Source organism: Nannobrachium achirus (genome assembly GCF_963921795.1).
Source record: "Nannobrachium achirus genome assembly, chromosome: 5".
In the NCBI taxonomy this organism is placed as follows: Eukaryota; Metazoa; Chordata; class Actinopteri; order Myctophiformes; family Myctophidae; genus Nannobrachium; species Nannobrachium achirus.
The window spans coordinates 13,165,336-13,187,978 of record NC_137814.1 but is presented as its reverse complement, the minus strand read 5'-3'; the positions used below and the strand labels follow the sequence as shown (position 1 = coordinate 13,187,978).

At 41.1% G+C, this 22,643-nt stretch overlaps 1 protein-coding gene across 2 annotated transcripts; it reads right to left on the bottom strand.

The window, feature by feature from the left end:
* Nucleotides 1-4,819: 4,819 nt before the first annotated feature.
* Nucleotides 4,820-21,673, bottom strand: prkab2 (protein kinase, AMP-activated, beta 2 non-catalytic subunit). Of its 2 annotated transcripts, none has more exons than XM_080725221.1 (8): nt 21,590-21,673; nt 19,695-19,866; nt 14,116-14,264; nt 13,394-13,487; nt 11,688-11,802; nt 9,375-9,508; nt 8,675-8,743; nt 4,820-7,008 (listed from the first exon to the last, which is right to left on the bottom strand). In XM_080725221.1, the coding sequence occupies exons 2-8, from the start codon at nt 19,854-19,856 to the stop codon at nt 6,931-6,933; spliced, it is 801 nt and encodes a 266-aa protein (XP_080581347.1). In that variant the 5' UTR covers nt 19,857-19,866; nt 21,590-21,673; the 3' UTR covers nt 4,820-6,930. The 2 variants fall into 2 exon arrangements, with proteins under 2 accessions (XP_080581347.1, XP_080581348.1); XM_080725222.1 differs by having other exon boundaries at nt 19,695-19,884; nt 21,590-21,631.
* Between the last annotated feature and the right edge of the window lie 970 nt (nt 21,674-22,643).

Genomic DNA, 22,643 nt, shown 5'->3' with positions numbered 1-22,643 from the left:
GTATGTGATTGAAGAGAGGTTGTGTGCCTGTGTGTAATGCAGTATTCTAGAGCACTTACACAGGACTCCCATATATCCTGTCTTGACAGCAGTCTGTTGTGCGTTGTGGTGACAAAGTATTATCAATGAAGGACTTGGGAGAAAAAAATAAAAACAATATAGAACACATACTGTAACTGTGTAGCATAAGTTTGTGGAATATAGGCCTACACCATTCTCTAAAATCAAGGCGAAACACCTGAAAAAAGTGAGTCCCATCAAGGCAAAACACCCGGAGGAGAAAAAAATAATGAAGTCAGCCTAGAATCTCTCGATTACAGACAGATTGGCCTTCTAGAGGTCTGACTTGGACCTCATTTGCATGAGTTTTTTTTTCCTCCGGGTGTTTCGCCTTGATGGGACTCACTTTTCTCCGGGTGTTTCGCCTTGATGGGACTCACCTTTTTCCAGGTGTTTCGTCTTGATTTTGGGACTCACTTTTCTCTGGGTGTTTCGCTTGATGGGACTCACTCTTTTACAGGTGTTTCGCCTTGATTTTGTGACTCACCTTTTGGGGGATTTTGGGACTCACTTTTCTCCGGGTGTTTCGCCTTGATGGGGACTCACTTTTCTCCGGGTGTTTCGCCTTGATGGGACTCACTTTTTTACAGGTGTTTCGCCTTGATTTTGTGACTCACCTTTTGGGGGATTTTGGGACTCACTTTTCTCCGGGTGTTTCGCCTTGATGGGGACTCACTTTTCTCCGGGTGTTTCGCCTTGATGGGACTCACTTTTTTTACAGGTGTTTCGCCTTGATTTTGTGACTCACTTTTCTCCGGGTGTTTCGCCTTGATGGGACTCACTTTTTTACAGGTGTTTCGCCTTGATTTTGTGACTCACTTTTCTCCGGGTGTTTCGCCTTGATGGGACTCACTTTTTTACAGGTGTTTCGCCTTGATTTTGTGACTCACCTTTTGGGGGATTTTGGGACTCACTTTTCTCCGGGTGTTTCGCCTTGATGGGGACTCACTTTTCTCCGGGTGTTTCGCCTTGATGGGACTCACTTTTTTTACAGGTGTTTCGCCTTGATGGGACTCACTTTTTTTACAGGTGTTTCGCCTTGATTTTGTGACTCACTTTTCTCCGGGTGTTTCGCCTTGATGGGACTCACTTTTTTTACAGGTGTTTCGCCTTGATTTTGTGACTCACTTTTCTCCGGGTGTTTCGCCTTGATGGGACTAACTTTTTTCGCCTTGATTTTGGGACTTTTTTGGGTCGGTGGGGGTGCACGGAACTCCACAAAGAGGGTCTGGGGTTCCCCCCAAAACTTCTTAACATAAATATAATATAATGTTTGATACTTGTATCAGGCTTGCTTTAGCGTGGGTACAATTTCAGCCTTAAAATGCCAAATTTGATGCCAGATTTGATGCAAAGTAAGACATCTTGACTTTTTTTTTAACATAGTGCCCTCTCTCAAGAAATCTCCTGTTTTCTGACGGGCTGAGGTTGGCAGGTATGGGGAGGGACGCGATCCCCCCAATGGGCCTCTAGTACCTTGATGGCATGGGGCTTGAACCTGAGAAATGTCTGTAATAGAGGCAACCGATCAAGCACACCAAACGTGCCAACAGACCTCTGGGCTATAGTATCAGTAGGTGTCATCTAATGCTTTTGAATTTTAATCTTGAACATTGCAAAGTAGCCCTGCCCTACTCTAACATAGAACTATAGGCGGCCAGGGATTTTAACATGGAAATTCTGTTAAAAGTCATTAAGTACATACTGTATTTTGACTAAAATAAAATAGAAAAATATATTATGTATAATTTATCTAATGGACACATACAGTAAGACAAAATGACGGCTCAGCTAATCATCGGTCTTTATTTGCAAACAAATACAAAACCATACCATCAGTGATTGTGAATAATGGTGATCTGCTAAGCCTAAAAAAAAGTGGTAAAGTGGTATGTCTGGTTTGGTATCGTTTGAGCCTAAACATTTAATAAATTCCACATACTCCCTTTTTAATCCCCAGAGGAATTATCACATTATTTTCCAAACTTTCTATATTGCTTGGCCAGAGAGTACTTTTTTTTTTTTTGCTGCAATATGCCTATAGTTTTTCCACCAACATGACTAAAGGTAGCCTCTTCCAGAAGTATTTCAAGGCTTTATCAGTAGTATACATGGTAGTCTACAGTACATTCAAAGGTGAATATTTGCAGTTGGATTTCGGAATTCTGTCTTAATTCCACAATAACTCAAATAACTGAAAATGCTCAACATTTTTGGAATCTCTCTAATTCCACAATAACAGAAAATACTGAAACATGTGATATCCAACTACTTTTAAATGTTCATGAAATGTACAATAGCGAGCCAACATTAAACAGCTTAAAAATGCACGGAACGATAATGTTTCACTGCTACAGAACATTATTTATACAGGGTTCCCACACATTTCTTTTACCAAAGAATCTTCAAAAACGCTTCATTAACTTTTCCACAATATTTCACCCCAGGCCTAACAATGAGGCTCTTACTTACAGTGTTCAATGCCCCAAGGATTAGGGATAGTTAAAAAAAGAAAGGAGGAAAGAAAAGAAGACAAAATGGAGCACAGAATATAGACCTGGTAACACCTTTGTCTCTACACATGCAGTAGGAAGAATTCTATTCTATATTCCGTGCCACATTTTGATGCTGCATCACCCATCATATGAAGGTTAATTTAAGCCAAATTCCACTATTTCTGATTCCTTGCTTCTTCCGTCATCTGTCCTCCAGGGCGTTAGGGTGAAATCGGGGACCTGCCGAAATATGTGACCATCTTTTTTTTTTAAAGATTTGTTTTTGGGCTTTTTATGCCTTTATTTGATAGGACAGTGGACTGACAGGAAATGGGGAGAGAGATGGGGAATGACATGCAGCAAAGGTCATCCGGATCGGGAATCGAACCGGCGACGCCAGCAGGCATCATAGCCTAGTATGTGGCATGCACCTTGACCACCAGGCCAGCAGGCGCCCCATATGTGACCATCTTAATGTTGACTTCACATAACTTACGTGGAGGTCTTTAAAAACGTGGACTAATTAAATACAGCTAGGTTGAACTGCTAATAAACATACCGTGATGATTTGTTCGGACACTGGCGTTCTATTTTGGCATCATGTCACCAATTTCCCCGTAACACGGCCATGGTGGAGGACAGATGCAAGGAGGCAGAAAGAGTATTGGAATTCAGCTTTAGGGTTAAGAGTACAAGGCTCAGTGCTTGTGCTCCCTGTAAACTTTAACAACCCCGGGGGGGCAGATTAAATTAAACTTGAGCGAGAGCATCATGTGACAAAAACAACACATATACAGTACAAGCTAACAATGCATCGTAGAGTAGCCCTACTGAATTTCTTTCACGCAACATATTCACCTGTATATGGTAGGCCACACTCACACAGCTCCGTGCCGTGCAGCACTACATTTTGCAATGTTGCATATTTCCCATAATGTCAGACATGTTTTGGGACATGTTTTTGTGAAAAGAAATCTGAAGCCAAAAACTATGCAGAGACAAAACATTTAGAGATTAGATTAGATTAATTCCCCAAGCTTTTCCTGGCCTGGAAATCATTTTTCACCCATAATTTCAAAATGATTTCAGGAATTGCACTGTGGGAACCTTGTAATAAAAAAAACACCACCACAATCTCCAACCTTCACTTAGTTGCTGTCGGGCATAAACCTTGTATCTTCCATGTTTCAACCTTTTCTTATTTTTTCCCCAGTAAATGAATGCTTATACTCAGGGGCGTCACAAGGGGTAGGAAAGTGGGACTGAGTTACTAGGGCCCAAGTTGGAGGGGCCCTAGTAACTTTAGCTATTGAAAAATAGCAGATATACAAGCTCACAGCGTGTAGATCTGCTATTTTTGAAAAGTCATGAAAATGTGTGCAAATCTTTGAATATATGTAGGGTTAGGGTTTTTAAGCGAACATTTGTAACTTGCTTCTGGGGTGTCCCTGGAACTAAATATTTTGAGATGGGGGTCCGTGGCTAAATACATATCATTTTGGGGGTCCTTCACATGAAAAAGTTTGAGCATCACTGACATGGAAACATAGGTTTCTTGCACACATTTTCACAATTTTTCAAAAATAGCAGATCTACAAGCTCGCAGCGCGGCACTCTGTGCCGCGCTGTGAGCTTGTATATCTGCTATTTTTCAATAGTTAACATTCATGGGGGGCCCGCAGTGAATCCTTGTACCCAGGGCCCAGAATTTGGTGTGACGCCCCTGACCTCACAGTTTGACTGAAGGCTCATGCATACTTAATCATCATACAAAAGTTTCACAAAATTGTGAAAATAGATCTAACAGCTCACATCGCGTTTTTAAATCCTTTTTAAAATAATCATACTTTTAAAAAAAAGAAACATTTTGGACATACACGGTTTCCACCTGACAACATGCGGTTTGATCAGGAACTTTGCACTGGGCGCTACACACAATCGATCATGTACTAACTGTAGCCCTGCACATCAAACATTGAGGGCAAAGCAAATATTATATATAAAAACGATAGCTGTTTAACATTCACCATTATTAATCAGAATTTGATTCATATAACTTTTAAAAGTATGGGATCACACTTCTGTGACGTGCACCATACAGGTCTAGTCATAATTCACAGACATTCTATACATGCACAACAGGCACGCATATGCATATATATATATATATATATATATATATATATATATATATATATATATATATATATATATATATATATATATATATATATATATAGTAACAGATAATAAATACAGTACAATCCTATCTGCTATCTGGCACAAACTCAAAGCAGATGCACACAAATGCAGCACAGCAATCTCAACATTTGTAAAATGCATATTGGAAAACTACAACGCCTGCCTAAAAAAAGAAGGGAAAAAAAAGAAAGAGGAATCAGTAGCAACTACGCTGGTATGCTGCATAGTTCAAAGCTTATGTCAATGTCTTTCTGTTTATACTCTGTAGTAGCGGTGGACAAAATACTCAACCCCAGTACTTGAGGTCAAAGACTTCCCTTGAAAAGTTCAAAGAAATATCAATAGTGAAAATAGCAGATCTACAAGGCCACAACGTGTTGCGATGTGATGCGTTGAGAGCTTGTAGATCTGCAATTCTTAACTATAATTATTTGAAATAGGGCTCAGTCGTTAATTCAGATACTTTTTTCCCGCAGTGTAGTCAAGGAAAACGTAAATTATATTTGTCTTTGAAATGTAGCGGAGAGAAATTCAGAAGAATCCAAAAAAATACTCAAAGTAAAGAATCTCATTTTATTTTACTTTGAGTACAGTACTCAAGTAAATGTACTTTGTTACTTTCCACCACTGTCAGTAGCACATAGCCGACAAGTGCACAAGCTTGTCGATTGGCTCCTTTTGGCATCATGTACGACCAAGCAGGCATCTCCTGCTCACAGATGTACGACCAAGCAGGCATCTCCTGCTCACAGATGTACGACCAAGCAGGCATCTCCTGCTCACAGATGTACGACCAAGCAAGCATCTCCTGCTCACAGGACGGGTAAAGTGCTCACAGCGTTGTGTCAAGATAAAGGCAACGGCAGAATGAAACAAACGCAATCTGCACAATCTTAGTTCCTCCTATCTCTGCCTATAAGCCCTTCAAAGAGAGACAGCGAGTTGATGTTAACACAGACATTTTCGGGGCGAGCGTGATTTTGGAAATAGTGAAACGGTCAAACTCAAATGTAGGGGATTTGCATTCCTAGGCTCTCGTCTACAGTGTCTAGTCATAGGCCTGCGGCTTCACAAATGTACGAAGATACAAAGATTAAAGAGAAAAATGTGGGGTATGCAGCCCAGGTTATTGACTGAAATTAGCTCAAGAGCAAGATTGTTTTCTTCCCCCCACCATTTGTAACAGACTTGGTTCCATTACTACAGTAGATGTAATAAAATAATATAAAATCCTTTCGGGGAATTGTCATTATAAATAACATTATTTGGGTTTAATATGTCTGTGACCGTCTCTGACGCCATGAGAATCATTAGAATGTATTCAGATTAGAGCAAAGTCTATAATACATTCCATGCTACAGCCCAGTGTATTGCACGTGATCCAGTAATTCCATGTGCTCATGGAGATCTAAGCTCAATTAGTGGCCATCGTAACTTTATTCTGCATTCAGAAAGAAATGGCCTTGATCAGACTGAAAACATTACAATCATACAATTCTATCTGTTCACAGAGAGGATGTGACGTGAGGACAAAACACTGTAACAATGGACCAGTTAATCCACTCCAATACTACTCTAAATCACACTCACAAAGGCTTTAAAGCCACGGTGACCAATGTACACACTTCCATACTGCAATGCATCTTGGGGTGTTTACGGTGCCAACGAGAAACAGGCCAAATTCCTTGATATAATCTCAAAAACCATACAAAACCAAATTGCCTTTATGCTCGTGACCAACATGCAATCACGCACACACACGCACACACACGCACACGCACACACACGCACACACACACACACACACACACACACACACAGCTCCTGCTTGCTTTAACAGCCAAAACAACAAAAGGCCCAGCAGGGACCCCCTCCAGACTGTGAACAGTGGCTGCCTGCCTGACTGTGGGAGACACCGGCTTGGGTGTGGCGGATCCAACCCAGAAAGCCCTCCTCGTCAAGTGAGTGTGCTACTTTTGTTCGGAGCCCTATGAAAGCGATAGATATGCCCTTTTGAAATCTCGCCTCAGGTTCACAGCCGTTGGCATTTTGGATCACCCGTAAACGGTCCCTTTAGTGCAATATTTGGCTAAATGTGGTGATAAAAAGAACAAAAAAAAACTAAACAAAGTCCAGTAGAACACAAACACGCCGTAGAGCGTGTGGGTGCGCTTTAGATGGGCTTGTAGAGCAGAGACGTGACGTATTTCTTCTTGTACCGGTGGGTCGCACTGAGCACCATCACGCCATCCTGCCGTGCAAACAGAAAAAGAGAAGCAGTGAGTGGAGCTCTGTTCTATAGGAAATACCTTTATGTGGCATACTGGCATAATAATGCCCCAAGCTCTTTAACCTTAGAAAATAGCAGATCTACAAGCTCATATCATGCACAGTTTACCTGCTGCTATGTTGATGCACCTTATGTCTATCCACACGTAAATACGCTAGTGTAAGTGTACATATCTTTTGTTGATTGATTTGTCTTTTTGTCCCCCTCCCCTTGCCCCCCTCTCTTCTCTTTGTTCTTTCTGAAAACAACCATGGAGCTTGCACAAAAACGAATTTTGCTCCCCAATAACAATGACGGACACTCGACTAGATCGCTTCCGTCATGTTGCATTGTGGTGCAGTTCCCTTTTCTCCAGTAGGAAGCAAAAGCAGGCGTTTTGCTGTATGGAAAGCCTGGTGACGGCCGGGAGTCACCTATCCACTAGCCTCGGAAACCCAGACTTCTTTAGGCGATCGGAAGAAAAAGAAGCCTGGGCGATCGCGTTATGATCACTGTTGTAGGAAGTGTATAATTTCCCTAACCAATCAGTGCAGAGTGCAGAGAGCGTCGCACCAAATGTGTTGACGTCATGACGCACCAGCGTTCTCTGCGCTGAGCAGAGGAACAGAGGGGGGTGGGGGGAGGAGAACACATGCTATTGGCTGGAGACTTGCGGAGAGACAAACCGCGCCCGCCCATCTGCCTAAACTAAACTGTCCGCGTTAGGTTAGAGTGCCTATCCACTTACAGCCGTTTACTGTAACATTTGATTTATGCATCTGGGTTCTAGCACTGGGCTGGAGAGAAAGCATATCATGTTGCACCCCTGGTTTCCCCCAAATAGACACACGTTTACAGAGGAAGGGGTTCATATACCCTGGGGTGGGCGACTCCCCGTCACTTGCCCTTTGGTGAATGGCAAAACATGACTAATTCCAGTTCCTCACTTACAGGAACCATAAATGTGAATATATTGCAGGGCTGTCCAAAGTGCAGCCCGGGGGCCAAATGCGTCCCGATGACAAATTGAATGCAGCCCGCGGCTTCATTACTAAATTGTATTATAAATGGCCCGCCAGCACTCTCAAACAAGAATATTTTCCCAAAGTATAATTTGTCAGGAGTCCATGTTCCCTGTTGTCTCATTCTGAAGGGATCTGTGCCATTTCCCATATTCCCTCCTGATTGGCTACCATTGCCTTCTAAAGTTTGTGTATGCGACCTGACAGTCGCTTATCTCCCGATTTAGGGAGTCTTGTTGGTATCAAATATTGATGATGATAGTTAAATAAAATCGTTTAAATGCGATGCATATGTAATGTATGTGACTTTGTTATGGTCCGACTGAAAGTATATTATGTTAGGAGATAAGAGTCGGCCCTGGGCTGTTTTAATATTTTCCAATGTGGCCCCTTTTGAAAAAGGTTTGGACATCCCTGCAATATTGTGATTTGAATCATGGCCAGATGCCTACAATCCAAGATTCTACAAAAGTCACACATTAATCGCCTAATGTGAGATTAGCAACTACTAACACGGCTTAGAGTTTTTATTTTTTTTATTTTCAATGGCTTAATTGTGACAGTGATGATTATATATATAATGTTTTCAGTGAATTCTAGGCATTCTAGGTCTTCAGCCAACCTACCTTTATTGACAGGGCATACAGATGGTTCAGCATCACGTGGTTTGGTTCAGGCAAAAGTGCAGGGTCACACTGTGACGTGAGAGAGAGACATCTCAGTATTCAAATATACTGTATATGACAAATTTACAGCATTTACATTGCCTTGTTCCTGTTGGCTTTTTGCTGAGGTATAATAGGTTAAAGTTGAAGAAAGTAGTGCCACATGTCATCCGTGGTCCAGGTGCAAGACTATCAAACGAAGATATCATAAATAAATAATAGTCTGCACACTGACTGGTGGTCTGTTAAGATCAAAGTGTTAACGATGCAATAAAACACAACTGAGCTTTTTCAGCATCACCAGTGTGCAGACCCTTCTTTTTTATAATAGGTAAGAAATAACTCTGCAAATCCACACACAAAAAGATGGGGGCATTTTCCCTACAGAATTCAATACCACCTTCATCACACCTAGAGGCCATGTATCTATTCTACACCAGAGTGCTACCACAGCCATATGTTTATAGATGGTGTGGTGCATTTTGTCCAGTGGTTCTCAAAGACTAAAGCCACATTTTATTTTTCAGCTATTTGAAAAAAGCTGATCTACATGCTGTTGACAAATGTTCCCTGGCACTGGGTCCGCAGACAAATACATGTTGGGGTCCTTGACAAAACGTTTGGCCACCACTGCTATGGACACATGGAGGAGGAGACTTACAGATATGTTGGTGTCCTTGTTGAGGATGACTTGAAGCAGGTGAGGCGGGAGGATTGGTGGGGCTTTGAAGCGCTCCTCTGGTCTGAACATGTACTGTTCCTGACCGTACGGTCCTGGAGGCGAACTGGACAGATCTGTGGGAGCAGGTCAGCATACAGAACTTAAAACTACATTCCTAAACCCATATTTAAGAGCTGAATGTGGATATACTGTACTCTTCTGGTGCATTGACCTCTTAAAGCATAACAATCGTTGACATCGTGAAGGATTGCAAACCAGAATGACACTGTATGCCTTGGGTTAGAATTAAACAAACATTTTGGCTATCCAGCCTTCTTTTATTACACAATGCGACAAGGGTAGCTCCTTGTGAATTAATTTATCATCTTTATTTATCTGAAACAGACTGAATAATACAAGTTACGGTATAGTTCACCCCCAAAATCTTTTCCTCGATTACACACTCCATTGAGATTTGAATTCATGGATTTGCTTTTATTATTTTTGTCACATTAAAGGAGTAGTTCACCCCCAAAATTACTTTTTTTCTATTGATTACTCACACCGTGGAGACTTGAGTTCAATAATATATTTCTTTGTATTTGTCGCATTCCTCAGACAAAAATGTGATTATAGTAAATTTACCCCCATTGATTCCGGATGGGGACCCGAATGCATTTGGGTCCCCATCCAGAATCAATGGGGGTACATTTATTGTAATAAAATGATCGTCTTGACTTGAATTGGAATGCGACAAAAAACAAGAAATTTTATTGAACTCAAGTCTCCATGGCGCGAGTAATCAATAGAAAAAATGACATTTTGGTGGTGAACTACTCCTTTAAGCCAATAATTTGATGAGACTCTTTGTCTCTCTTTAGGGAACCACTGCTTGTCATCAAAATATTGGCTTAGGAATAAGACAAAAAAACTAAAAAATATTAATGAATTCAAGTCTCCATGGGGTGAGTAATTGATAGGAAAAACATTTTTTTTTGGATAAGCGATATCACTTTAATTTACCACTTAAGATTTGGGGGCGTCTATAGCGAAGTGGATAGATGCAGGGGATAGATCCCAGTCCGCCCATGTCTACTGTACGCGTCAAAGTGTCCCTGAGTAAGACACATAGCCCCTAACAGCTGCTCTACATGGCCATCTGAGCACTGGGCAGCCATCTGCTTGATTGATTGATTGATTGAAGACTTTATTAGAAGTTTGCATAGGAAAAGGTACAGTTTCATGACGGTACAGTTCACTGGTACAAGGTCTACTAAAAGGAGATCCTAGAAAAGACTACTCTTATTTCCACAGGGAAGTTTCTCATATAACATTGAATGACAGACAAATAGAACACAGTACTATGCAGTAGATATGTAAATAAAATAAAATGAAAGAACAAAAAAGAAAAAAAAAGAAAACAGTAAGTCTAAACAAACAGTAAGTATATACAAAGAAGGGGCAGGGGAAGGTAGGGCTGGGCTAGGTTTTTTTTTTTTACCAGTTGCGAACAGCTGCTGCCTGTAAGTGGTTTTTCAGGGCAATTTTAAAGGATGCTAGTGATCCACACTCCTTTATGGCCTTCGGTAAGGCTTTCCACATTTTGGTGGTATAGCAGAAGAACGAGTTTGACCCTTTGTTGACAGGGTACCGTTAATCTCCACCACCTGTTCCCTCCCCACCAGGTAAGATTGCATCCAACTCACTGCTGCGCTGTCAAGACCTGCTGTGTGAAGCTGAAACTGAATTCACCCTTTGTTAGCCTCCTGGTTGGTCCCTGACTGACCAACCAGCAGGCTCTATCTGCCTTGTCCCGCCTTTTTTATGTTGAATTATCTAAAACATAATTTTTGGAGAAATAAAAACATTTAAAAACATGCTGATTCACTATGCTGCCACTGAGCAGCTCCAATTGACTGAAACAAAGTTTGAAATTAGAATTGAGCACACAGAATAACAATATGAAGCAACTGAATTAACATGGCAGTGGATGGAATGTCCCACTGAATGTCCCACCAAGACACAGCAACCAATGGGTGTGGAGAGGGGCAGGACAATGGGCGGGACTTGACAAAGGGTGAATTGGTCTCTCTCCACCTCCACTGAGTGCCATCCAATCACGAGTGAAAGTTAACCCCTTGAACGCCCACACCCCCTAGTGCACTGGTCCCAAACTTTCAGATTTCAAGGTCTCCCCTTAACTCTGACAGTGTACAAATGGAACCAAATGAACCCGTTAGTTCAATTACAGTCGCAAACACAAGACCAAGTTTCACTAAGAGTACATTGGGTTAAATGATTAAAGCAGCTGACCTGATGTGTCCGAGCATTCCAGAGAGTCCACCTGCAAGGCGTCAAACACCTCAAAGTCAGACTTCTTCACCTGGATGATGTTGTTGATGGTTCCCAGCTGACTGGTTACCACTGGCTGTAAACAGGGAACCAACAATCAGCCACATCATTGATATATTATATTATATTATATTATATTATATTAGATTTGGGAAAAACACATTTTTGCCCTATTTGTGATTAGGGAGTCTTACTGGTATTATATTATATACTTACAGTTAAAGTATGTTATACATTGAAACGTCAATATGATTCACTGCAGGGTTCACACTTTTTCCATCTTTTTAATTTATGTTGTTATGAGATTTGTAATACACAACTCTTTTTCTGGCTTGCTTTATTGTCCCTTCACCAATAAATACCCCAAAACGACAACATAAAACTTAATCTAAAGACTGAAACTACTAGCAAACTTAAAGTGTTAGTTCAGCTATTTTTGACATAAAGCTGTGTGAAATACTTGCCATTAAAATAGTGGTTACAAATATATTAATTCATTGCCAGAGTCCCATGGTCAGAGTTCTGGGCAGTTTTAGATGAATATAAAGTAGTTCCGGTGATTTGGCAGGGGCTCATGGCCCAATCATTAAAAATAGATGAATCCACAAAACTAGCGTCATTTGTATTGTTGACCTATTTCTACCAAATAGACCAACTTTTGTTCAACTGACTCCTCTGTCACATGGTACAATTTTTTGTGTCCAGTATCAACAACATATTTCCCCAAAACAAGGTGCTTTGCAGTCAGCTGATCAGAACGAAACCTCGCTCTATATGGTAGAAATAGGCCAACAATACAAATAACGCTAGTTTTGTGGATTAATCTATTTTCAATGATTGGGCCACGCCAAATGGCCCCCACCCCATTGAATTTGGAACTACTTAATATTCATTAGAAACTGACCAGAACTCTGACCACAGGACTCTGGTAATGAATTAATACATTTGTAACCACTATTTTAATGGCAAGTATTTCACACAGCTTTATGTCAAAAATAGCTGAACTAACACTTTAAATTAAACATACTGTCTGAATGAAAAAAGAAGTAAAAGAAATACACACAAACAAACAAAAACTGGAAGAAAACAAAAAGAAGAAAACAAAATAAACTTATGAAAAATATTCAACTTAAAAAAAATGCTGTGCCGGCCTACTGAAATGGACATGACAAGTAAAGGGCCATTCACACTGACTGAGCACTACAACTATAAAAGTATAGTTTCAAAAATCAAGTCAAGTGGATGGCAGTGTTCACACCAACACACCAACACACCAACACAGTGTTCACACCAACACAATGGTGAACAATATAGTTATAGTTATCATGCCCAGTGTTCACACCAACACAATGGTGAACAATATAGTTATAGTTATCATGCCCAGTGTTCACACCAACACAATGGTGAACAATATAGTTATAGTTATCATGCCCAGTGGGAATGGAGCTTAAGAAAGGAATGAGGAGGCTAGGTCTGTAGAGAGTTGTTTGGCTGACAGCTAGCAGTGTTTCTTTTTTTTTAATTATTATTATTGATTGAATACTTTATTAGTCAGAAATGTACAGTCAGACATCAAAGCTAGAAGGATAACACAAAAAAGTCCTGGTATGGGGACTCGTTTCCTTTGTGGTCCTACAGTAAGTATTCAATGTAATGCTGTACGGTACCTCTGATGGGTCGTGGACCCACTGTCCGTCCACAAAGAACTTGTACTGGTGCTCTCCTTCTGGAAGGTCCAGGATGGCGACAAAGTCATTGTGGCTTTGGAAAGATTGGGAGATAAATAATTTAGGCTTGTGTGCAACAGAGTATAAATCTGTAATAAATCCAAGTATGAATTGCTCATCTGGCTAAGCTTCAATACACATAGCCGAAATTAGGCCTGTCACAATTATTTGAGGTAATCACAATTATTTTGCATAACCGTCATAATCGTTTCCCTGTTGAGAAATGTAGTTTCAAACACTTTCAAAAAGTAGTGGGAATAGCAGATCTACAAGCTCACAACACGTCGCGATGCGACGTGTTGTGAGCTTGTAGATCTGCTATTTCCGATATCAATGTTCTTTTTTTAGTGTAAGGTTGTCAAATATGTCAGTCATTTCTTTGTATATTTAGGTTGTGTCATGTATGCCATGTGCAACTTCAAAGCCTAAAAGCCAAACAGAAATGTAATTGTCAACGACAAAAAAAACAATTAAATCGTTAATCGCAATTATTTGAGTGACAATTAATCGTCATGTAAAACGCCATAATCATTCTGTTACTATAAAGGGCGTGCTAACTATGAAGGGCGTGCTAATGGAACCAAATGGACCCTTCCGAGTAAAATTACCACTGAGGATTCGACTGTATAGAATCGCATTCCATACAGACACACAGCGTCTACCTTTTATTGAGGGGGATCTTGGTGCTCCAGTTGTTAAAAGAGCCTGCTATGTAGACCTCTTTGCCCCCACCGGCCCAGCGGATGACCGTGGGTCTGGCCTGAGGAGGGCCGGTCTTCACCAGATCATCCAGGTCAGGAGGTCCTGAAGTCTAGAGTGAGAGAAACACACACTATACAGTAACTACACAGTAATTCAATTATACAATCAATCTCATTACACAACAGTAACTAGTGTACAATAATTGGTAACTACACAGTTCAATCCTATCTAACATATAATGATGATATAAATGATGACCACCTCCCCCCCACGACAAACTTTCCTGTCTCGGTCGTAGACAAAGAGCCCCCCAGCTACGACGATGGCTCGATTACTACAGAGAACATGCACTCTGTTGTTTTTGCCAAACCAGGACTTCATCATGTCCATTTGAACATCAATAGCTTGAATCCCAAAAAACTGGAGTTAATTAAGGGAATGTTTCATGACGGTAAGGCAAAGATTTTATCCTTCTCTGAAACTAAACTTGATGACTCGTTTACGGATGCTAGCATTGAAATTGCCAACTATACTGTAATCAGGAATGATAGAAACAGGTATGGAGGCGGAGTTTGCATGTATGTACACAATGATGTCAATTTTGTCCCCCGTCCAGACTTACACCACAGTTCACTTGAAACTGTATGGATTGAGGTAATCTTTGAACATGCCAAAAACATACTAATATGCGCTGTCTATAGACCACCTGATCAGAATGATTTCTTTGAGCTGTTTGATGAGAGCTTAGCAAAGGTGGACGGTACCGAGTGTCACATTTTGGGCGACTGGAATGTGGACATTTTGCGTAAAGACGCACCCATGTTCAAGTCCTTTGATGGGTTATGCAAGCAATACAGCCTCACTCAGCTTGTCACAGTACCCACCAGGGTGACAGAGCACTCTCAAACCCTCATAGATCTCGTCGTAACCACTGACAAGTCCAAAGTCACCGCTAGCGGGGCTATTGTATGCGGTCTTAGTGATCATTATATGATCTACTCTACCCGAAAAATACACAAACCCAAAGCTAGTGGCCACAGAACTGTCGTTGCTAGAAGCCTGAAGAACTACTCCAGTGAGGCTTTTAATCTCAAACTAGCGGGTGTAGACTTTTCCCCAGAGCTGCAGTGTACAGATGTCGAGGAAGCATGGTGCGGTTTTAAAACCAAATTGACCGATGCTCTAGACGACGTGGCCCCCTTGAATACCACCAGGGTTAAAGCCCGCCAAGAGCCATGGTATAACTCAGATATTGCAGAATCAGCTAGACTCAGAGACAAAAAATACGATGAAAAGCGAAAGTGCTGCAAAAAGCTCAAGAAAAAATTCAACCATGACCTCAAAAAACACATTGAGCATCTTACTGCTCAATGCAAGAGACTTAGAAACCAGACAACCGCCCTAGTTAGATCCGCCAAAAAAAACTACATCGACGACAAAATCGATGAATACAAAAACAACCCACGAGACCTATGGAAGTTGCTTAACAACCAATTAGGCTTAAAATCAAAAACCATATGCCACAACATAAACATCAAAACGGACGCCGCTCTCATTTCTGACAAAGGTGAAGTGGCTACCCATTTTAACAAAACCTTTACCACCACAGCCCGTTCACTGGTCAAAAGACTGGTCGCCCCATCTGGGCGGTATGGTGAAGAATTTGTTAATACATTCTACAAAAAACTGGGCGTCAGTAAAGACAGCTTTAAACTTTCCACAGTGACAACTGATGAAGTGTTTAAAAAATTGAGCGCCCTACCTCAACACAAGGCCACTGGCCTTGATAAAATCCCAGCTAGATTTCTCAGAGATTCAGCCGCCACCATTGCTCCAATCATTACCCACATAATTAACCTTTCCATCGAACAGGGTCATGTCCCCCAGGACTTCAAACTAGCAAAAGTAACCCCCCTGCATAAAAAAGGTAGCAAACTAGACCCTGGAAACTACCGCCCCGTTTCCATTCTTAGCTCCATATCCAAAGTCATGGAGAAAATAGTCTACGAACAGATTGCAAGATATCTCGATGAGAATAATCTGATTTACGAGTTCCAATCTGGATTCAGAAAATCCCATTCCACTGACACATGCCTTCTCTATTTGACTGACCAAATCAAACGCGAAGCGGATCAGGGCAAGTATAGTGGCATGGTCATGATGGACCTCCAGAAGGCATTTGACACCGTGGATCATGCTATTCTGATTGAGAAACTAAAAGCCATCGGTCTTGACAGCGCAGCAGTGAGCTGGATGCAATCTTACCTGGTGGGGAGGGAACAGGTGGTGGAGATTAACGGTACCCTGTCCCCCCCCCTCCCAGTAAGCTGTGGAGTTCCCCAAGGTAGCATACTGGGACCTCTGTTGTTCCTAATATACGTGAACGACATGGCATCTGCTTGCGACTGCAACCTGTTCCTGTTCGCGGATGACTCGGCTCTCCTAGTCTCGGGCAAGGACCACTTGCAGGTTGAAAAGACACTTAACTCTGAACTGAGTAAGATCTGCACATGGCTTAACGACAACAAATTATCAATTCACCTGGGCAAAACCGAGTCCATCCTCTTTGGATCAAATCATAACCTCAAAAAGGTAGAGAACTTCACAATCAAAGTGGGTGACAAGGTCATAACACGAAAAAACGAAATCTCCTACTTAGGATGTATCCTTGAAGCTAATCTTTCCAGCGAAAAGATGACTTCAAAAGTAATAAAAAAAATCAACCAACGAACTCGTTTCCTACAGAGGATCGCCCCAATGGTCAACTTCAACACACTGAAGACCATAGCTGGTGCAATAATCCAGCCCCTCTTTGACTATGGAGTCCACGTATGGTATCGTGACGCCCCACAAGCCCTAAAAACTAAACTCCAAACAGCCCAAAATAAACTAATTAGGGTCCTGCTTAACCTTCCCAATCAGACTCACCTCACCGCTACTCACCAGTTAAGAGTGGGGTGGCTCAGAGTAGATGACAGAGTACAACAACTTGCAATGGGCCTGGTGTACAAGATACACTACACCACTATGATACCCAAGTACCTGTCAAAATACTTTAAAAACGTTAAGGATGTCCATAATTACAACACCAGAGGCAGTGCCACAGATCACGTTCAACCCAGAGTCAACTCAAAGAAAGGGTCGAACTCGTTCTTCTGCTACACCACAAAAATGTGGAATGCCTTACCGAAGGCCATAAAGGAGTGTGGATCACTAGCATCCTTTAAAATTGCCCTAAAAAACCACTTACAGGCAGCAGCCGTTCACAACTGGTAAAAACCTAGCCCAACCCTACCCTCCCTGCCCCTTCCTTGTATATACTGTACATACTGATTGTTTAGACTTACTGTTACCTGCCCCTTCCTTGTATATATTGTATATACTGTACTTACTGATTGTATAGACCTACTGTTTTCTTTTTTTCTTTACATATCTACTGCATAGTACTGTGTTCTATTTGTCTGTCATTCAATGTTATATGAGATACTTTAATGGTTTCCTGTTGAAATAAGCTTAGTCTTTTCATGGATCTCCTTTTAGTAGACCTTGTACCAGTGAACTGTACCGTCATGAATCTGTACATTTTCCTATGCAAACTTCTAATAAAGCCTTCAATCAATCAATCAATAATTCACCAAATGTCTGAGTGAGTGTCTGAGTGAGTGTCTGAAACAGCGTTTCTCCTCAGTGGCTGGAGCAATTGATCTGAAATCGCATCACCATTAGCATATGAACACACCTGACATAACTGTGAAGCCCGTTTGTCACTTTCACAAATTGGCCTCATGGTGGCGCTATAACAGTCCACTTTACGTTTCGGCCTGTAACTCTTGAACCGTAGGTCGGAACATTAAAATTCTTTTTTCCCTGGATTCCTTGGGTCAATACGCATCTCCCGATATAGGCCCCGCCCATTTGCGTCAGGATAGATTTTCCGCCATTTTGAATTTTCTCCAAAACACACTTTTTGCTCCTTTTCCTACATATTTTCTTCAAATGTCACGAAAATGGGTACACATGATCTCTGAACCCATGCAATGAACATAGTCAAGGGATATTTTGATAGTCCATACCGTTCGTTCGTAACGGGCCTCCAAAGTTAGCGGGAGGGGCCCGTTTTGCAAACAATAGCCATAAATCACAAACAAAACGTCGAGTCAACACTGAATTTCTGCCACAGGTTGCGGGTGGCTTACTCAACAAATCCCCAGAAGCATTTCCAATTCGACCCGTAGAGGGCGTCACAAACGCGCAAAACGTAACCGTTTTGTTCCAAAACGCGTTTTTCAGGCGGACCGACCCTCTCAAAAAGAAACACAGACCACTCTGCGGATGGTCTCACGGTCCAAACCGCTGCACACACACACACACACACACACACACACACACACACACACACACACACACATAGCCATTAAACGAAACGGGTATTTCTTACATTGATGCTCCTACATATTATCATGCAAGTACCAGTTAAAGTTACTTTCCATCCCTCATATACCGTGTGCACAGTGCACATCCCATAACCCACACACTGCACATCATTTCGGAGCTCATATCTTTGAACGGGTAAGGACTAGTTAATTGAAAGGTGCTGTGTTGATACGATTACATTTATTTTAAAGACAAAACGTTTTTGTTCAAAAGTTCTATATTCTGAGTTTTGTTTGTATTTTTTTTTTTTGTATTTTTAATCGCATCCCAGTCCTAATATATATATATATATATATATATATATATATATATATATATATATATGTTACAGTCAGTTTGGGTAACTCAGTCAGATCGTGGTAAGATCGCTTGTTTTGTCGTTCACCACACACCAATCACCACCAGATGGCGACAACAGCCATTCACTAGTAGGCGCTGACATCACTCATTTGCGACTCTCTTTCTTTATTTACTAGCCTAGCTCAGCAGTGTTTAGCCATTAGCTTACTATGCCTTACTCTAACCCTAACCTTAACCTCAGTAAAACTATGCCTAACCCTAACCCTAACTCTAACCTCCGTGGGGTGAGGCGCTATCATTCCTGCCGACGCTACGTTGTTGTGGCTCAAAGCGACCGCTTGTTCCGCCCCGCGCCGCACGACGAGTGCTCTGTTTCTCGATCTGACTGTTTCTCTATCTAACCGTGACACATATATATATATATATATATATATATATATGTTGTTGATGTATGATATGATTTTGTTGATGTATTTTGTACTGTGAGGATGATCAAATAAACTAAAACTAAACTATGATGCAATATCAGTGTTAAGTGTTAAGAATGTGATTTAGATAGCATATTGTTTAGAAAGAGATTCTAGGTTCACCTGGTATATAAGTTTTATTTTTAGATACTATACATTGTTCTCTCTGCTGCACTCTACCTATGGTACTACTATTTACCTTGTTGTTTGTTGCCTTGAGAACATGCTAACTCTGCTTATTCCGACGTCGCTCTCGTAAGTCGCTCTGGATAAGGGCTGTGCTTAAAAGCCTAAATACGTAAATAGTGTAAATTGTATTGTTGGTGACAGGTCTGTACCTTGGACTCAGGGTCATGGGTGTTGAATATGTTGGGGTCATCGGTGCTGTCCACCATGATCTTGCCGCTGGGTTCATGGTCTTTGTGGCTGCCGCCGCTGTCAGAGCGGTGGCTTTTAGCACCATGGCGATCCCCAGACACTCTGTCGCTGGTGTTCCCCATGACGATTTAACTGTAAAACACAATGACACTGTCAGCACACCACCCATGACAATGTAACTGTAAAACACAATGACAGTCACCCATGACACTTTTAGGGATGGGTATTGGCAAGAGGAACCTCACGATACGATACGTATCACGATACTTGGGTCATGATACAATTGTATTACGATATATTGTGATGCGATACATATTGCCATATTCAACAGAATATTACTTTTGTAGAGCACATTTTAATTGTTAGAGTTAGTCTAATAATCTGGTCACCTATTTGGTCCAGAATTCCGTTGCCTTCTATGTACTGTAGATGGAGTAATAGCAAAACACTGCAACCCAATTTCAAATATGACAACATCAGCCTTATTAACGGTCAACTACTAATTCCCAACATATTAACTCCTAACAAAAGAACATCAGAGCTGAACTAAATACGTAGCTGTGGTGGAAGAACTGACATCACAGATATCAGATATAATCAATGCTATTGACAGTCATTGACACTAAGGGTTGCCCACCTGCCACTGGCAGGTAACTAAAACTTTCAGGGAGGTGGAGTTTGCTTCTGGGTTGCCCGACAGCGCAAGTGCTCGTTTGAGACAGGACGCAACCGTCTATAAACACAACACAAGATAGGTCTATATACACCTGAATGTGGCCTCTGGTGGTCTGTGCTGTTTTCACTGTTGCTACACTTAAAAATATAAAACAACTAATGTGAACCCATAGTCATATTCATAGTTATGTAGGTATTTGGCAAAAAAGTGGTAGCCTATGACATTTTTTATTGCACAGACCCAGAAAGTTAGGGGGAAAAAAGTGTTAAATTGAACCGTAAATGAAAAATTACCTATTAATTTACAAAGGACAGTTTACTTTTCGGGCAAGTGGGAATGACCTTTTAGGCAAGTAGAACCTGTACTCATAGAGTTATAATGGTACTTCCCCGATGGGCAAGTGCCTGCTATGCCTCTGAGAACTTAGTGTCAAACCCTGCACAGACCACTAGGCTCTCAGGGTCTGGGGTCCCTCAGGGGTCCTTGAGGCTGGGGGTTCCAGGGTGGCCGTCATCAGCTAAACAATTTATAGTTAATAGGACCGAAATTGACCTGTTATTTTTTTATGTTGATGAATTGAAGAATACCTATAGGGCCACAATGGAACAGGTTAGCATTTCACCTTCCTGCGCACCTTCTTTTAGCCCAAATGTATGACTGTATTTCTGACTAAATAAAGCATTCAATCAAATCAAGCAAGCCTTTAGGAGAGTGTAAAAAGTGTTTTGGGGTCGTAGCAAGCAGATATTAAACATCGTATCAAATGGGGGTCCGTGACCAAATTATGCAATAATTATTCTTGAAATTATTAAGGTTGAGAGAATAATATCACCATATGACAAGATCCACACACAAACAACAAATTTGAGCATCGTCACAGGCAGCTAACACTAATCCTTACAATACAACGACAAACAACACATAGACATCGACACAAAGATAGATGTATAAAGTCTCAAATAATGTATACAATGTATATTACACTGACAGATATGCTTTGCTTGACTTAAAGGCTAGAGCGTCTATTTTTAGCGTCGCTCACAATTAGCTACGGTTAGCTACAGTAAGACAAAACCGACATGTGAATACACGGCCGTTTATATAAACGCCGCAGCTCAAGCAGTAAATTAAATAGAGTACAAGTTGTCGTTTTAGCAAAGCCATTTTGACTCAACTCACCCGTAGATACTAGTGTTTGTTTTTACCAGAGGACCCTCCTCTCCCCTTCAGCATGGAGCCCTGACTACGGTGTCCGATCAGGACAAAACGTGACGTGGGTCGCTTATCCTTCTTGTGCGTCAATATTATTATTGGCTAAACATCGCCCTCCAGCGGACATGTTGTGAGTAATATTTGAATATCGAATAACTCTATGCAAATAGGCCACACCTACAGTTACGCACGCACGCACGCACACGCACACACACACACACACACACACACACACACACACACACACACACACACACACACACACGGTTTTTTATAATAATAATTATTATGGGTAATAATAATAATATTATTATTAATAATATTTGTTATTATTATTTTACATACGTTTACATTGCCAAAGCAGTAGCGTACACCATACAATACGGTCAATACAATACAAATAAGAATATAAAACAGTTATCATATATCCAGGTTAGCCGCAAATTGCAACACTAGATTTTTTATAATCGGATGAATCTAGGGTTGCAATACCTCCCATAGGCAGCCAATGCATCAAAACAGTTTTTTGCTATCTGATTGTATTAAACGACTTCAAACTCACCAATATTGTGGCTCTATGGAAAGCTTGGAATTTACTCTTTCTATCTGCAAAGTGTTTGTTTCATAAAAATCCACAGTAGACATGTTAGGAGCAACTTTCTATCCAAGAAATTTGCTTCAGGTGATCATTTTTTCTAAGTCCTGGAGTTTGGAAGCGCTCGTGGAAAATCCCTCAACGGTCCTGTGACCACCTGGTTCTAAATGTCACATTATGCAGGAGGCAGCGGGACATGGCGTTATAGAAGACGAGCGCTTCCGAAATTCAACACTTAGAAAATAAACCATGTCTGCTCGGATTTCTTGACAGAAAATAAATCATAACAATTATACGGTGGATTTTTCAGAAACAAACACTTTGCAGATAGCAAGAGTAAATTCCAAGCCTTCCATAGAGCCGCAATATTGCTGAGTTGAAGTCGTTTAATACAATCAGATAGCAAAAAACTGTTTTGATGCATTG

Bases quoted from the DNA above. Each gene is read 5' to 3' on its own strand.
- prkab2 (XM_080725221.1), bottom strand. From the start codon at position 19,856: ATGGGGAACACCAGCGACAGAGTGTCTGGGGATCGCCATGGTGCTAAA. The intron at 11,803-13,393 runs GTACCGTACAGC...CCCTGTTTACAG, and splicing joins GGGTCCACGACCCATCAGAG to CCAGTGGTAACCAGTCAGCT. The intron at 8,744-9,374 runs GTAAGTCTCCTC...CTCACGTCACAG, and splicing joins ACAAGGACACCAACATATCT to TGTGACCCTGCACTTTTGCC.